An 18,490-nucleotide genomic window follows, 5' to 3' on the forward strand; every position below is an offset into this window, starting at 1 on the left:
TGTGCAAGGGGAGGTGCCAGGGTGACTCTAAATCCATTTACGAGAAAGTTCCTGAGCAGTTTCCCTTAGGGTGGCTGGCCAGTCTGCCATCCGCAGAGAAGGGGGTTCTGGGTACTTTGTTCACCTCATGTTTTGGAACAGCTGAGGAAGTACAGGTGGCCAGGGTGGACTCCAGGTCACCCATAGGACAGTGGACAAGTAGCCAGTGAACAGATTTCAGGATTGGCTGGTGTACCTGGGACTCCTGGGTGCGAGGTGAAGGAGTCTATGTAGGAGTGGCAGGCAACATGTCTGGGGGTAAAAGGACCTTGCTACCCATAGCAAGCTACCACCAAGAATCCCCCCACCTAGCCCTGTGTCTCCTGAGGATCTGGTAGATTTGGGACTCCAGCCCTGGCATTTACCTGAACCTGTGTACTTTGACCCTCCTTACCACTCAGGGGCCCCCTGTCTAGGGGCAGCTCCTGGAACCCTGGCTGTCATGTGGTGACACGTCTGTTTATGGATTTCTGGGCATGTCACATTTGTCTGTGAGTCTCTGAACATGCTCTTGTCTGTCACGGTGCCTGTGTGTGAGGGACCCACTGTAACTGAGCCTTCCTTCCCAGGTGGAAAAGGCAGTGAACAAGCTGACTCTCCAAATGCCCTACCAGCTCTTCATAGGCGGCGAGTTCGTGGACGCTGAGGGCTCTAAGACCTACAATACCATCAACCCAACGGATGGAAGTGTGAGCAGGCCCCAGCCCCCTTCTTTCTGCCCACCTCCAACCTTCTCTAGGGACAGTGGCCAGGGGCCTGTGCCTGGGGGTGTGTGTCTTGACTGCAGACATGCAAGGGCACGGGAGAGGAATAGAGCAGGAGGATGAGGAGAGGGGAGAGAGGGGGCAGGAAGGCACCGAGGAACCAGACTCTGCTTTACTACTCAAGGCTGCTTAAGATCCATTGCTCCCCTCAACACCACAGCCATCTCCCTTGTATGGAGGCCACCATCAGCAAGTCTTCCTCAAGCAAGTCTGTGTGTGCTAAACATTCTTGACTGTGGCTCTCTCATGCCTTGCCCCATGCATGTATGATCACACAGCAGGTCACACATGAGGGTCTCAGAGAAAAGACCCGGCACAAGGATGACCTTCCATCTGCTGGTACCCACTCGGGCCACAGAAAGTAGAAGAACATAAAATGGGCCATCTGGGGGAAGGCGACAAAGTGAAGTCCAAGGGGCTGGCAGGGTGGGAAGTGCCCTCAGGATGACAACCATGCAAGTGTGACGTGGATAGAGCCAGGGACCTTGGGTGGGAAGGGCAAGGCTGTCCACTGCAGCCTACAAGGAGATGCTGATCTCGATTCTCTGCCCAGCCCCTGGGGCCCACAGGACCTGTCAGGCCAGGAATGGGACTGGGACGTGGGTCCAGCCTTTCTGGCTCAGCTCACTGAGCTAGTAGATCTCAGCTGCCATTGCAACAGTGCTAGACTGCCCATGTCCCTCACGTGCAGCTACCAGTCCCTTCAGGCTCTGTGGGAATGTGAGAGGGATGAGCAGAGACCTCAAGACCCCACCCTTCCTTTGCTGTCTGATTCCTCTCTGTCCACCAGTGACATAACTTTCCCTCAGTGCCTGCCTCTGAGTGGCCTCAGGATGAGCCAGGGAGGCAGGGAAGGCTGTCATGGTTCTGTCCTTTCCACAGGTCATCTGCCAGGTGTCCCTGGCTCAGGTGAGCGATGTTGACAAGGCAGTGGCAGCAGCAAAGGAAGCCTTCGAGAACGGACTGTGGGGAAAGATAAATGCTCGTGACCGGGGCCGGCTCCTGTACAGGTGAGAATAGGAATCATTTGCCCCCTTCACCACCTTCAGCTAGGGGCAGGGGCAGAGGAAGGGGCAGGGTGGGACCCCTATAGAGGGCTCCTCTATACCTGGGGTCCCCACAGTGGGAGTGGCCTGGGCACTGCAACATAAGGCTTAGAAAGTTTGGAAAAGCAGGTAAGGTGTTCACAGGTGTCTAGCTGCAACCTTATAGGAAAGGCAGAGGGGTCAGTGAGAAGCTGCAGAGGTGAGGCTGTGCTCCAGAGGGGCCACAGGCTGAGGTGCCAGCAAAGAGGGGGTGTGTGTGGTCCTGCTTGTCACTGCTTGGTCTGGCTGCCAGCCGTAGGAAACTTCCGGTGTCATTTCTTCCTCTTTCAGGAATTTTTTCCTTTTTTTTAAATGGATTTTTTTATTTATTTGCTTTTCAAATGTTATCCCCTTTCCCGGCTTCCCATCCATAATCCTCCTATCCCTTCCCCCTCCCCTTCTTCCCACCCACCCATCTACCCACCCCTTAATCCCTTAAAGAATTATAAGAAAACAGAACCGAACAGGTAAAGGAATTGAACAAAACCATCCAGGATCTAAAAATGGAAATAGAAACAATAAAGAAATCACAAAGGGAGACAACCCTGGAGATAGACAACCTAGGAAAGAGAGGAGGAGTCATATATGCAAGCATCACCAACAGAATACAAGAGATAGAAGAGAGAATCTCAGGGGCAGAAGATACCATAGAAAACATTGACACAACTGTCAAAAAAAATGCAAAATGCAAAAAGCTCCTATCCCAAAACATCCAGGAAATCCAGGACACAATGAGAAGACCAAACCTAAGGATAATAGGTATAGAAGAGAGCGAAGATTCCCAACTTAAAGGGCCAGTAAATACCGTCAACAAAATTATAGAAGAAAACTTCCCTAACCTAAAGAAAGAGATGCCCATAAACATACAAGAAGCCTACAGAACTCCAAATAGATTAGACCAGAAAGGAAATTCCTCCCGTCATATAATAGTTAAAACACCAAATGCACAAAACAAAGAAAGAATATTAAAAGCAGTAAGGGAAAAAGGTCAAGTAACATATAAAGGCAGACCTATCAGAATTACACCAGACTTCTCACCAGAGACTATGAAAGCCAGAAGATCCTGGACAGATGTCATACAGACCCTAAGAGAACACAAATGCCAGCCCAGGCTACTATATCAGGATTTTTAAAAACTGTTATAATTATAGTGTGTGGTGTGTGGTGTGTGTGTGTGTCGTATGTATGTGTGTGATGGGGTGCTGTTCATGGATTATGTGTGATGTGTAGTGTTATAATTAAAACTGTTATAATTATAGCATCTATGGTGTGTGTGTATGTATGTGTGTTAATGGTGTGTGTGTGTTCAGGGTGTGTGTGTTCATGGTGTGTGTTGATGTTGCGTGTATGTATGTGTGATCGCTTCTCGGCCTTTTGGCTAAGATCAAGTGTATGTGTGATATGTGTGATATGTGTGTGTGTGTGTGTGGTGTGTGTGGTATGTGTGGTATGGTATGTGTATGGTGTGTACTCTCTGTGTAGTGTGTGTGTGCTGATGGGGTGTGTGTGTTGATGGTGTGTATGTGTGATGTGTGTGTGGTATGTGTATGGTGTGTACTCTCTGTGTATTGCGTATGTGTATGTGTGCTGATGGGGTGTGTGTGTTGATGGTGTGTGTGTGTGTGTGTGTGTGTGTGTGTGTGTGTTGATGCTGTGTGTATGTTAATGGTGTGTATGTATGCTGATGGTGTGTGGGTGTGTGTGTGGAAGTTTGAGGATAGCTTTCCTGGGTCAGTTCTCTCCTGCACCTGGGTTCCAGGTATCAAACTCAGGTTGTCAGGCTTGCACAGCAAGGTCTTTCAGCCATTGAGACATCTTTCTAGATCACATCTTCCTCTTAGTAATGTGTTTACAGGAAGGTGCCTCTCCCTACAGTATAAGCTAAAAGTCTTGGATTTCTGGTTGCTCGAGTTTGTGACCAAAGGTTTCAGTTATAGAGGAGCTTAGATGAAACCCTGTGCCTCTAGAGCCTCGGCCATGGTGTGGGGGACACAACAGCCCCTCTTGTAGATGCAAAACATATCTCTCATTTCCAAGGTGGCAAGAACACACCAGCTAACGGGAATGCCCATGGCTGGGAAATGCAGGTCCAGATCGCCCCAAGTAACATGTTCCAACATGAAAGCATTTCCATACATTTCTTAAAAATTGTGTGTATGTGTGTTAGTGTATGTGCTTGTTCATGTGTGACATGTGCCTGGGTAGAAATTAGAACTCAACCTGAAGTGTTAGCCCCAGTCTTCTGTGTTGTTTGACACAGGGTCTCTTATTTCATAGTTGCATAAGCCAGGCTAGCTGGCCCTCAAGCTTTGGAGCTCTCCTGTTTCTGCCTCCCACCTCACCACAGGCATGCTGGGAGCTTGTCTTGTGTGGTTTCTGGGATCCAGACTCCCTTGGGCCTTAAACTGGAAGCGTATTCCATGAGACGATCTGCCATCACCTGGTAGCCACTGTTATAATAACCCCAGCTAGCCCACCATAACAAAGTCAGGCCTAAGAGGAGGTTGACTGTGGAAAACACATCTCCAAGGGTCACTGCTGTGTGTGCCCATGATGGTTGTGCTCAATCATGTCAGCTTAGCCGGCCTGAAGAGGGCAGGACAGTCTTTCTGAAGAAGTAGCCACAGAGTGCCCCTGGCTTGGTATAGTGGCCCTGGCAAAGGTCCCCAGGTCAGAGGCCTGGGACACCAGAGTAACAGGCAAGATCAGCAAGGAGTGAGAAGCTGGAGCCCTGAAATGAACTTGATATGGGACCTGAGGACAATCCACCCACACATAGATTGTGGTTGTGTCCCAGGTAAAGAGGGAAATGGTGGGGGTGCCCTGCGGTTGTCAGTGACTTTGTCAGGAGAAGTTGAAGCCTGTGCAGACAGGGGCAGGGTGGGGACTGACCTGCCAGATTCAAACTTGAACCCAGATACCTCTGAAAGACTGAGGTCTGTGCCCTTAGCAGCAGACCCTTCTGTCAGTGAAGGGACACCATTGCTAACTCCAGGCTGCTCACAGCTGCCATCAGAAGCAGACAGAGTAGCCAGATGCTGACGAGCAGATTCATGGTTATCTGAAAAGCACCTTCCCCACACATCTCTCCTACTTACAGGGCTGGGGCCATCTCTTGACCGCCAGACCTCAGCCTCAGGAACTCCTGGACTGAGCTGGCCATAGGGTTGATGTGCTTTCTCTCTTTGGGGGCTATCCAAAAGCAGGAATAGTATCCAAGGGCAATAGCCTCTCTGCTCTCAGCATCACCAAAAGGCAGGTGAACGCCTCTTCAGGAAAACTTCACGAGGACGCTGTAAAGTTGTCAATCCATAGGTCTTCCAGGAAGGAAAGGAGAGGAAGGGGCGGGGTCAGAGGATGCCATTCCCACACCCATCCAGGAAGAGAAACCGATCGTCTCATCTTACAGATGAGAAGAGTGAGGTCAACATGTCTTAGTGACAGTTCTAGTCCTGTAGGGCAGAGTCCCCAACTCCATAAGCAATGGCACTGAAAGAGCAGGCAAGACAGTGCCAGGCCTAAGCCGGTTTCCTGCCTCTCTCTTGCTGTTGGCTAGGTTGGCGGATGTCATGGAGCAGCACCAGGAAGAGCTAGCCACCATTGAGGCCCTGGATGCAGGTGCCGTCTACACGCTGGCCCTGAAGACGCACGTGGGCATGTCCATCCAGACCTTCCGGTACTTTGCTGGCTGGTGTGATAAGATCCAGGTGAGGTGTGGGCTCCCATCTCCCATGGGTGCATTCACATGTGTGCAGTGGGCTCCTGGGGAGGAGACAGAAAGGTGGTGCCCTGCCAGGCACACTGCCCAACAGCTACCGCGGCGGTGGGTTACAACACTGGCAAATCAAGGCTCTGCAGGTGGGAGTCCAGCAGGGTTGGTGCCAGGGTCTCCCAAGCCAGTCAGCTTTCTGTCGCAATAAGAAATAGCGAGAGAGTCAACTTGTAGGACGAGTGGGTATAGTTTGGCTCATGGTTTGGATGATCCCCATGTACAACCTGTTGACTCCACTGTGCTTGAGTCTGTGGACACTCATCACAAGAGGGAGTGACACATCAGCAGGTGAGTCTTACGTACAAGGAGACTGAGTTTGAGCAGCTCCTTTAGCTGAAGCACACTCCTAAGACCGCCACCACCCTCCTCTTAAGAATCCTGCTACCCCCCAGCAATGCCCGTCTGGATAACAAGCCATTAGCATGTAGGTCTTTGGGGGACACTCAAAACCCAACCATGACAAATGCATTCGATGGGTGGGCCTTATCCTGAGGCTCTGAGGTGGACCTGTTGCCAGGACCATTGAGGTGTTGCTGAAATCCGGTTCTGGTGGTTTCAGGGCATGTGTCTGTGTTGGCTACAGGCAAGGACCTCTCTCCATGATTCTCAAAAGGCCTCCAGTATCAAATGACATCTAGGCCTGTGTAAGGTCCTTCTCACCTCCTAAGGTCCCCTGTGAGAAGATGGATGTTGCACATACCCTGCCTTGGGATCAAGCACTCCCATCTTGGAAGGTTCCCCAGGGAGAGGAAGGCTCAAGGCTCCTCTTCTCCCCACCAGGGACTGAGAACTATGGAGCAGTGATGGCCATGTGAGAGGTGGGCTGCCATCACCACCCCCACTCTGCTTCCTCATGGCTTCCCTGGAGCCATCTCTTCCTGGGCTCCCTGGGCCCCCTCAGCACTAATGGCTCTAGGGGCAGCATGGTCTCCTTTCGGGGCCTCTTCATCTTTTCTTTGCCCAGATATCAGAGCAAGAGGCCTTGTCCCTGGCAGGACTAGCCTCCTGTCCAAGGACTATGCCTGAAATGGAACTGTTGCTTTGCTCATCTAACCTGATACCTCTGAGGTCCTCCCATGTTCCTGTCTAGTGTAAGCTGTCAGCTTTGGCCTCCTACCCAGCTCGTCATGTGACAATCACTACCTAAACAAGAACCTGTTTCTCCCAGGTCTACAGGGACTGGCTGACCAAGGATGGGAACACCCCACCCTACCCTGGTGACACTGCTATGCTTCTTCTAGGGTGCCACCATCCCCATCAACCAGGCTAGACCCAACCGCAACCTGACCTTGACCAAGAAGGAACCTGTTGGGTGAGTCCAAGGCACAGGTGTGCTGGCGTGGTCTGGGATACCATATGCCAGCCTGCAGCTTGTAGCATCCTCTGCATAAATCCATGGAGGCTACGCCATTCAGATCTAAAGTACCTGCTCTGTCCAGCACTGCTGTGGTCACTGTGTCATTATTTAAATGCACAGTAACTGTCAGTCAGAGCCATGACAGTAAAGGGGGAGAAGGGGATATCCAGAATGATCGTGAAGCAATTATGTCCGTGCAAATGAGTCAGTGTCAGCCAGAGGAGTGAACCAGCAGAATGTACCTGTAATTAAAAGACCAGGTGGAGCCTCCACCATCAGAGGCTCCGGAGCCAGATGGCCACCTGCACGCTGGGGAGACAACCACTCAGTCTGAGAAGCTGCAAGGCTTAGAACAAGAGCGGCACATGGCACAGCCCATTCCAAGGCTGAAGGTCTGGAATCTCCCTGGAGAGGCCCTGGCGGGACTCTGGGTTCCAAGGCTGAAGAGTCTGGAGTCTGATGTCACTCGTGGAACTGATGAAGAATGGAGCATGGCTCTCTGTCTGTGTTCTACTGATTGCTCCATCCAGGCCCCCAGCCTAGTGGATGCTGCCACCCACATTCAAGGAGCGGCTTCCCTACTCAGTTCCCAGATACTCCTGAAAGTTAGAGCCAAAGTCAACCACGGTGACAGTGCCGGGCAGAGCTCAGTAGGGGAAGTTCGAAGTCAGGCTGTGGGGGAAACCTGGTTACCTACAGAGGGCCTCAGGGCACAGCGGAAAAGAGAAAGCATGCTGGGATGGGTATCTTGTGCATATGCATTCAGAATCCTGTGTCACGGACATGGCAAATCCTCACAGGCGTATGGGGGACTTAGGAGCTTGCATATGGCCTACAGGAGCAGGAGCTCCATCAGAAACACTTACACTGCCATGGTCTTAACACATTCTTCTGAAGCCCCTAAATGGGAGAGGGAGGGAGGGAGGGAGGGAGGGAGGGAGGGAGGGAGGGAGGGAGGGAGGATTCAGACACTGTAGGGCAGCTGGCATCATGGGTAAACCAAAGGCAAGAGGCCTCCTACCAAGAGTGGCCACTAAGAATTGCATGACCTGCATGGCTCGGGTTGACCTAACTGGAGTATCAGGGAACGAAGAAATGGCAACAGATATACAGATACGCTGGGATGGGGTGAGCCTTGTGCTCTGATGGACACATGCCAACGGCAAACCAGTGTATTTATTTCATTCACCTGGATCATTAGATACAGCTGAATAAGGGGGCGGGTTTAGCTAATCTCAGTGGGGGTGGGGTCTTTGTAGGGGAGCAGCCTCTGGCTGTAAATATCCTAGAGGAGGAAGCTGTAGTTCGCATTTGTGCATGCACTGTCACATCTACACACAAATAAGGGGGACGCTTTGCCATTCCTATGGGTCTGAGGCACATGGCCACTTGGCCCCGTCGCTCCGGGCCTGCGGCTGGACCGCAGCACAGCAGAAGCACTGGCACAGGAGGCTGCTCACCTCCTGGTAGCCATAAACCCTTCAACACATGGGGACACGTGCAGTCCAAGTTTGCATGGCATGCTGGTGGCTCCTGACAGCCTTTGGCATTTCCTACAGAACTGTCACCCTGACCTCTGTCTCATGGCCATGTCCCATTTCCTTTGGGATTCTGGAGGTGTGGGTTTGGGGAGGGGACACAATTTGCCCTATAGCAAGAGACTATTCTGACATTTTCCTTCTTTGGCTCTCCTAAAACCCTATGGCCAGCATCCAGCAGCTTCAGGCTCTGCTCTGTGCTACCCACCAAGACCCTCTATTATACTGGGTGTATGTTAGACCAGCCTCCTAACCCCCAGTGTGTTCTAATCCCCAGACTGATGCACAGGCTCTCAATTGACCTTTTTCTATGCAGGGACTGGCTAACATTTACCATGCCTCCCTTGAGATGCCTCACAGCCATCCTGTCCACTGGCCTCTCTGCATGTGCTCTCTCAATACCTGGGCCCAACTAAGAAACCTCCCTTCTGGTCCCCTGATGGTAGTGATGGTGACACAGGAACCGAGAGAGGCAGAGCCATACAGGATTAGGCTGCAGCCTGCATACCTGCTGCCCACGCACCCCGAGTCTATGCTACCACTGGTCTGAGTGTGAGGCTCCCATGCAGAGCCAGATGTTCCTGAGGATGACTGACCTCGCCAGGCCTCTACACCAGTGTCTGCTCACTGTACCCACCCTTACTTCTCTTCCTCCATGGACAGCTCCCCTCAGACACTGACCTCCATCCCCGCCAGTCTGTGCTGCAGCATCAGAGGCATGGGCTGCCTCAGCAGGACCATGGTCTTTCCTGGAAAGCCTAGCTTTGACAGTGGCAGCCAGTCCTGGGTGAGGGGCTGGAGTTGGCAGGTCCACTCTGGGCAGCCTAGCTGAGAAGAGACAAAGGCCCTCTGCTTTTGTCTGCAGGGTCTGTGGCATTGTCATCCCCTGGAACTATCCCTTAATGATGCTATCCTGGAAGACTGCAGCCTGCCTGGCGGCTGGGAACACCGTGGTGATCAAGCCTGCCCAGGTGAGTGCACACTCTGTGGACCAGGCTGTGTCTCATGAAGGGAATGGGGAACCTACTGTCAGAAGACAAAGGTCTGTTTGCTCACACCACACACTCATGTCTCTTACCATGAGAGAGACACATGAGGAGGACGCGAGCTAGTTGGCTGGGAAGGCTGTCTAGCTCCCAGTAATGGAGACCTGGAGAGTGGTGGCATATGCCAACACTCAGTGGGCAGAGGACAAGATTTCTACTGCCATTCCGGATCCACACCCTGGACCTTGTTTTCTGTCCCCATGCTCAGGGCAGGCCAGTGATGTCAGTAAACTTGGTTCCTTGTTTCTCATCTGGTTTCAGATACCAGAAGTCCTAGAACAGTGGTTCTCAACCTGTGGGTCAAGGGTCCTTTAATAGTTGAGCAACCCTTTCACAAGGATCTCATACCAGATATCCTGCATATCAGATATTTACATTATAATTCATAACAGTAGCAAAATTATAGTTATGAAGTAGTAACGAAAATAATTTTATAGCTGGGCATCACCGAAACATGAGGAACTGTATTAAAGGGCCACAGCATTCGGAAGGTTGAGAACCATTGCCCTAGGAGGAGATAATTTGGTAACAAGATTTAGGAACCTTTCAGCCATCAGCAAGGACCTACAGATGGTAAGAGAGTAGAGGGGTCACAGGTGACCTCCCAGGGGCACTGACTGACACCACTGCCAGCCTCAGGCTCATGTGTGCATGGATCACCATTCAGCCACTGCTTGCCTCTTGCACAGGAGGAACTGGGTACAAGGTACCATCTTTAGAGTGGCAGGCACCCCAGAGGCACCTCTCTGGGGTCTTTGAAGCCAGTTAGTCTGGAGGGCAGCAGCACAAAAACCCAATGAGGATTCTAGACTGTGCCAGAGTCACTCACCTTCAACATGCTGACACTTTTCCCCCCTATTCCTCAAACTAAATACAGAATTAGAACAGCAATTGAACAGTTAAATTTTCCATTTGTATTTTATTTCTGGAAATACCTTTTCATAGTGATTTGTTTAAAAAGATTGCAATTGGGTCAGAATAACTGATCTGATAAACTTGTTTTCTGAAAATAAAACACCAGAAAAGGAGGGTTGGGCTGAGAGGTGGAGTAGCAGTTAGGAAGTTTACTGCTGTTCAGGGGTCCTGAGTTCCAAACACCTACCTCAAGCTGCTGCCAACTGTCTACAGTTCCAGATACACATAAACACACCACACACACACATACATACCACACACACACACACACACACACACACCAAACACACACAAACATGTACACACACAAATACATAAAAACACATACCTACACACAGAAACATATATACAGATACATACACAAACACATGCACATACAGACACACACACACACCAAACACACACACATACACACACACCAAACACACACACATACACACACACCAAACACACACACACACCAAACACACACAAACATGTATACACACAAATACATAAAAACACACATACCTACACACAGAAACATACACAAACACAGATACACACACAAACACATGCATACACACACATACACACCAAACATACACAAACATGTGCACACCCAAATACATAAAAGCACAAATACCTACACACAGAAACATACACACACAAACACATGCATATACAGACACACACACACACAGAAAACACACACACACACACCAAGCACACACAAACATGTACACACACAAATACATAGAAGCACACATACCTACACACAGAAACATACACAAACACAGATACACATACAAACACATGCACAGACACACACACACACACACACACACACACACACACACACACTCCAGCTTGAGCAAGCTCCCACCTAGCTCTTTCTATTTCTTCTCTCCTTTTCTTTTTAATTGTTTTAAGAGTGTCTCCTTTGACCAACACTGGCTCCTGCTTTCAAGGCTGTTGAGAAAGATCTTTAGCTTCTCTCTCCATCTGCTGAGTGCTGTGATTCCAGGCATGGGCCAGCACACCCAGTTTATTCTGTACTGAGGATGGAGCCCAGGGCTATAGGCACCCTAGGCCAGGGCTCCCCTAATCCTCCCCACACACATAGGCCAGATTCCCAGAATCTTACCTTGTTTTTTCCCAAGTTAATTATGTTTATTATTATTATTATTATTATTATTATTATTATTATTATATGTATTTATATTATTTTTATTTACTTTTGGTGTTTTGAGACAGACTCACCCTGGCTGTCCTGAAGTCACTAACATTCAAAACATCAGTTTGCATGCCCCAGCTTATTTAAGCTTGACAAAAGTCCTCTGAGGTGGACCTTGACTTCCTGCCAAGTGGGTGCTGCTGGAGGCTCATGGTCATTGTTTTGACTCAGGTCACCCTTGTCCTTCAGAAAGTGTCCTAGGAAAGGCCACTGACAAGGACTGAGGCCCCAGAATCACAGACAGGCACTGTGGGGTATAAAATGACCTAATCTTGACTGGAAGAAACCACTGACCCAGCAGTTTATAGGAGCAAGGAAAGGGGGTGGTTGGGAACTGGAAGGGCTGCAAAGAGGCCTCCCTTCGGTTTCCAGAAATGGAGCAGTACTCAGAATTACACATAGGCATGGATAGCTGGTCACTGGAGCCCTTGTGCTCAGTACAGTTCCACCAGAGACCTCTTCTATAGGCGGATACCTACAATTTTCTGAGCTGAAGTTGGTCTCATGCTTAGGGGCTACTGAGGGTCCTCTGGTTGGGAGAGCGGAGTCATTGTGGATGGACCTGCTAGCCAGTCCCATTGAACACTGCTGCTTCAGTGCTAAATTCAAACACATTGAGTAGATATAAGCATGGGGTGGAAAGAGATCCAGAACTGGCTGAGGAGCACCACACCAGTAGGAGTTCCATGATATAAAATAGATATTTATGATTCATAACAGTAGCAAAATTACAGTTATGAAGTAGTAAGGAAAGTAAGGCATTACTTTAAGTAATTACAGTTATGAAGTAGTAAGGCATCACTAAAACATGAGGAACTGTTTACAAGCTCTCCCTGTACTGTGTGCCAGAGTCACGCTTACAAGACCTCCTTCCCCCTGAGAGATGCCGGGGATGCTAGCTGTGTGGTCAGTGCCTATTGTTGGCCATGAACATGGCCTTTCTGCTGCTCCGGGCACTGCTGCCCCTTCCTGCTTCAGAAAGCTGGTTTCTTGGGGCCACAGAGAGAGAAGGTTACGAAGGGAGGTCTGGCTGCACTCTGCATCCAAACCCTCCACACTCAGACTCCTGCCCTGCTCTTCATTCAGGTGACCCCACTCACAGCCTTGAAGTTTGCCGAGCTGACACTGAAGGCTGGCATTCCCAAGGGTGTGGTCAACATCCTCCCAGGATCTGGTAAGGACGGGGTGAGGAAAGGGCTGGGGCTCAGAGCATCCAGGTACACACATGGCCCTAGCAGTGTGGGAAGGGCAGTGCCTATGACCAGCCTGTGGTGGAGGAGGCCACACCCTGGAGAGACGCAGACCCTTTGAAGGGTCATGACATTCAGATAACTCCTTGGATGCTTTCTGTTTTGTGTATGAGTGTTTACCTGCATGTATGTTATGCAACATGTGTGTGCAGTACCTGTAGAGGCCCAGAGAGAGTGTTGAATCCCTTATAACTGGAGTTACAGATCATTGTAAGCCATCACATAGGTACTAGGAATCAAAGCGATGTCTTCTGAAAAACAGCAAGTATTCCTAATTGCTGAACTATCTCTCTGGGCCTGTTCTTTGCTTTTTAAAAGATGAGTTAATCCATTTATATTTACTGTTGTTTTGCTGTAGTTGGATTGGTCATTTTACCTTTACTTTCTGTCTTCTGTCAATCTATCTTTTACTGATTTATTGAATGGGGTGATACTTTAATTTTTTAATATGGAATCTTGCTGTGTTACTAAAGGTGGTCTCAAACTCCCAGACTTAAGTGACCCTCCTGCCTTAGTCTCTTGAATACTGGAACTATAGATTTAAGCCATTTTACCTATCTGACATTTTAGCTTTTAATAATGCTTTTGTGTGTGTGTGTGTGTGTGTGTGTGTGTGTGTGTGTACATGCATATAACTACATATACACATACATGTATGTGTTAAACTTTTTTAAGACTTTTTTTAAAAAAATATTAAGACTTTAGTATTTGTTTTATAAGGTCTCACTATGTAGTCCTGGCTGGCTTAGAACTTACTAGTTAGCAGCTCTCTAGCTTGTCACATGTTTTTCACTCTTCTTAGCATCTTCTCTAGGACTTATCATTTACTCCTTAATTTGTGAAAATCTACTTTACACTGACCCTGGGCAAACAGAAATGTTGCTTTATGTAGCTGGGGATCTCCTTTTGTGCTGTTACCTTTTGCGTATACACATATGTATCCTCAGTGCAATTACGTGGCAACTAGTGTAGCTACTGATGTTACTTTGTATCATTTCCTGTCTGCTAATGAAGCTGGAAGGGGGCCTATCTTCAGCAGTTCTTATCTGTCCCCTCTTTCCAGGTCTCATGGTGGATCTGAGTCTCTGTCTGCCACCTCCTTTCTCTGGTTTTCTCCTCTCCTCTGTTATTGGTGCCCAAGCTGTCACATTTCTGCCTGTTTTAGGTACAGCAAAGAAACTGTAGAGTGGCTTTAGATGGTTGCTTTTAAAATGAAGTGTGTGTCACATTGCTTGAGTAGCCATATTCTTGGTTCTTGACCCCCCCCACCCCTGACTACTGTCAGATACTGATTCCGAATTGCTTGCTTTCATCTCTGAGAGCTTCCTTCAATATTTCTTCTACTTGCCACGAATCTCTTATCTCTGCAGTGATGTCCTTAATTTCCTCCATTTTTTGAAGACCTAGATGGCTTTGCTATGTGTGAAACTGCTTTTTGCTCTATTTTCAGTATGTTGCCCCATGTGCCATCCCATACTGTCCCCATGTGCTGTCCCTATGTCACCCCACATGCCTTCCTGGGTCACCCCATGTGCCTTTATTCTCACATCATGTGCCTTCTGGCCTCTGGTTTCTGATGAGACATCTGCTGTTGGTCTGGTTGGAGCTCCTGTGTATCTGACAGGTCATTCCTCTCTCACTGCTTTCCTCTGCATTTCTGCCCCATGCGTCAGTGTGTGGGTTTCCATTGTGTCCATTATTATTAAAAACTCTTCCAGTGTCTTAGATGAGAAGATTAGTGTTGTTCTCACATTTTTGCCATCTTCAGCATGGTTGTTTGCCCCTTTCCCTTTCCTCTCCTCTCGGTGCCCCTATGACATGTGTATTACTGCAGCTTGCAGTGCCCTGCTTGCCCCAGAGGCTCTGGCCACTTTTTCAACCCTTTTGCCCTCTGCTCAATGGTTCTTCTATAAATCCATATCTGATGCCGAGTCCTTTGCTTTAGTTTTAAAATGTTCTGCTGGGTTCCCTCATATGCTCTGTTCTGTTAACCACCAGCCCTTCCTTTGTGAAGCACCTCAGTTGTTTCTTAACTTGGCCTTTTCTTTCTTTCTCTTTTTTTCTTTTTTTCTTTTTTTCTAAAACTGAGCATTTTAAGCAATATATTTTGTAGCAACCTTGAATACTGTTTCCCCTCCCTTTTCAAAGCTTTTTTCTCTGCTTGCCTGTTTAGTGACTTCATTAGATAGATACTTTCAATGAAATCTCTTTCCCCAAAGTCTGTAGCTTTATAATCATTTCTCTGAGGGCTGAGCTGGAGCCTGGTAGCCACAGCCATCTGCCAGGACAGCAGTCTCAGCAAGGTTCACTTGACTGGATTCTCTGGCTGCTATTAATCCTTCTGCCTCTGACAATGTCACTTAGCTGTTTATCATCATCATCATCATCATCATCAATATATATGTATGTACATACATATGTATATGTACATATATGTGTGTATACATATATGTGCTTTTATATGCTTATATATGTATATGGGTTTTTTCTGCATGTATGTTGGTGTACCCTTGCATACCTGGTACCCAAGGAGGCCAGAGGAGGGCATCAGATCCACTAGACCTGGAGTTACAGATGGTTGTGAGCCACCATGTGGGTGCTGGGAATCAAACCTGGGTCAGCCAGTGTTCTTAACCACTGGTTATTTCTCTAGCTCCATGACATTCTACCACTTCAAGTCCTTTGAATGTGTAATTTTTTAAAGATTTAGTTTATTATTTATTAATAAACTAAATTTATTTATTATTATGTGTGGGAGGGTATAGGCACATGAGTAAAGGTTCCCATGGTGGCCAGCAGCTTTGTATTCCCCTGAAGCTGGAGTTACAGACAGTTGTGAGACACCCAAATGGATGCTTGAAGTAAAACCCAGGTCCTCTGAGAAAGCAGTCAGTGCTCTCCACTGCTGAGTCATGTCTCCAGCCAGCATTTGAAGGTTGAAGGGCTTCTCCCTCATCCTCCTCTTGGGTATCCTATGACCCCCAGGTTGTCTTATTGCCTCCTGGAGCCTCCTGCTCCTTCTGAGTTGTTCTCCCTCAAATCTCTGTTCTTGAGCGCCCTTAAGGTTGAGTGTTTCTCGCTGGTTCCTTTTGAGAGTGTTGATGTTCTCTGTTCTTATGGACGGCTTTCCTGCTGGTAAAAGTCTCTCCTGTAAGGGAATGCGACAGGTGGACGATGTTCCGGAGTGCTTTTTTCTGAAGGGCATGATGAAGAAGAGACCCCCAACCCTTCAGCCATATTTGCCAGTGGATGACCCTGCCAGTGAAATGCCGTGTGACAGAGAGGAGTGTAAGGGATCCGCTCCTCTTCTCCCACCACATGAGTGAGTTTCAGGAATTGCCCTCGGCATTCAGGCTCAGCAGCAGGCACTTTATCCACTGAGCTGCATCCCTGGTTCTATTGTGTTGGGTTTTTATCATTCTTAAGTAGGAGACCATTGCAATCTCAACTTCTCTTTCAACCTGCAAACACAGAACTTGCCAAGTGTGTTTGTAAAGACTGTCATTCATGAATTTTCTCACTGTCTATGTTACCATCAAAGTACACAGCATGTGTCTGTGGCTGTGTCAGCCCACAGACCTGAGGGAATCTCCCTGATAGCACATGCTGTTGAAGTGGGTAGGGCGGCACAAATGGTAGTCTCAGTACTTGTAGGCTGAGCCAGGAGGTTTACTGTAGCTGGAACTGTGTCCACTTTGTGGGTTCTTCTTTCTTCCACCCCCTCTACCCTTACCACCCTTTCAACCCCTTAATACCAGATAGGAGAGAAAAAAAACGGATAGAAAGAAGAGAGGGTGGCATCATCATTAGATGACTTCCTGCTGATTAGGGGTGTCGAGTTCCTTGGGGAAAGTTGATCGTCACTGTCCGGATATATCACTTCTTTTTCTTGTTTCTTCTTTGCACATGACTATTTAACAAACCGTGACCAGCAACAGCAAACAACCAACAACCCTGTCTCTTAGGGCCCTAGCATTTATAGACCCTCTCCAAAGTCCCCAGAATTCTCACTCTCCTGCTAGAGCACAAGACGAATCAGAGTCAGCTGCCGTGGACAGTCTAAAACAGCTCCATTTCCCACACCTGGGATTAAGACAGAAACATATCACCATAACATTTCTGTGTTTGTCAAAGAAACCAAAACTCCAAAATTGTCACTGCAGCTTACTTCGAGTGTGAGACCCTGGGCTCCACAGAGAGACTTTGCTGTAAGGAATGTTACTGCTTTTCATGCTGGCTTGCTTTCTTTATATCTGGAGAAGCATCTCTGTGGAGCTTTCCCTGGTTTTTACTAGCTCGTTTGTTTTTCTAAATGTAGTGTTTTTAAAAAAAATTTTTTTTTCATATTTTGGATATGAGTCCCTTGTCACATACGTCCTTTCAAACACCTTCTCCAATAACAGTGGCATCAATATGGAATTAACTTCGAGGTCAGCAACTCCCAGGTTCTCCTCTCGAATAAGATGGCTGTATGGAGTATGCAGTTTACCAGAGTAGAGCCCTAGGATTGGATGCAGGGACCAGGGCTGGGAAAGATTAAGAGCAACTCTTCAAAGGCATTGAATTTGAGAGGCCCTAAATCACCAAGCACAAGGCTGAGTAGCTGAGGATGTGAGATGGTTCTAGATTCCAGGGAGTTCGCCTGGTGAAGCACATTTAGGAGATGACATATCTGAGAGTGGCCTTTGGAGACCTGGCCATGGTCAGCTGAGGAAGCCCTGTAAACTGAGAAGTGTGAGCCTGGGCAAGCTAGCCCTGGGTGTTTGAAGGTTGCATAAAAGACAGAGATGGGAAGGAGGGGCCAGGGGAAAGAGCAAACTAGGAGAGCAGAAACCAAATCAAGAAAAAACCTGGGGGCTTGGGGAGGAGTTTCCATTTATCCTGGGAAAAGGCAGCAACCCACCCTGTGGTCTCACCGAATCAGGGACCAGAGAGACACCAAGGACTTGGCCACTGACCAGGCTGAGGGATATGAAGGAGGGAGGTTTACTGTGGGGCAGGCTGGAGCTCAGAAGTACAAGTAGACAGGGCAAGACTATAGCATCCCAAGGGTGGGAGCATCCCATGATGCTCCTCCATGGACCACAATCAGTGTTGACACTGACTTTTGAAAGTCACCAAGTTTAGGTGACCTCCTGTCACCCCTGATTTCCACACTTGATGCAAGGTGTAATTTCTGGCACCGCCATGATAAAGTGTTGAACCTGGGGGCTTCCTTATAAGATAGCTATGGTAACAGTTCTGGGGGGCCAAAAGCCCAAGAGCAGTGTTGGCAGGGTGAAGATCCCTTTGATGCCTCACTCCCTGCTGTGAAGATGCCATTGTATCTGTACCCTCACATACCTATCTCTCTCTGTAGATCTGCATCCTGACTCCCTTTTTTTATAAGGACACCAGTCACATAGGGTAGAGTCTATCCTATGACTGATCCCTTAGAGACCCTGCCTCCCGGGTACACTTACATTCAGAAGCAACAGGGTTAGTACTTTTTGTGTTTTAATTTGGAGG

General features: G+C 48.4%; 1 protein-coding gene across 3 annotated transcripts in view; it reads left to right on the forward strand.

The window, feature by feature from the left end:
- The window catches only part of Aldh1l1 (aldehyde dehydrogenase 1 family, member L1), a 46,493-nt gene that overhangs the window by 18,272 nt on the left and 9,731 nt on the right, over positions 1–18,490 (forward strand). For all 3 annotated transcript variants that reach the window (XM_063286665.1, XM_039108319.2, NM_022547.2), the window contains exons 11-16: positions 609–728; positions 1,686–1,813; positions 5,445–5,595; positions 6,902–6,972; positions 9,421–9,526; positions 12,819–12,906. In XM_063286665.1, the coding sequence (XP_063142735.1) occupies positions 609–728; positions 1,686–1,813; positions 5,445–5,595; positions 6,902–6,972; positions 9,421–9,526; positions 12,819–12,906 (664 nt within the window). The remainder of the gene's footprint in view (positions 1–608; positions 729–1,685; positions 1,814–5,444; positions 5,596–6,901; positions 6,973–9,420; positions 9,527–12,818; positions 12,907–18,490) is intronic.

The sequence above is a fragment of the Rattus norvegicus genome, chromosome 4, assembly GCF_036323735.1.
Source record: "Rattus norvegicus strain BN/NHsdMcwi chromosome 4, GRCr8, whole genome shotgun sequence".
Classification (NCBI taxonomy): domain Eukaryota; kingdom Metazoa; phylum Chordata; class Mammalia; order Rodentia; family Muridae; genus Rattus; species Rattus norvegicus.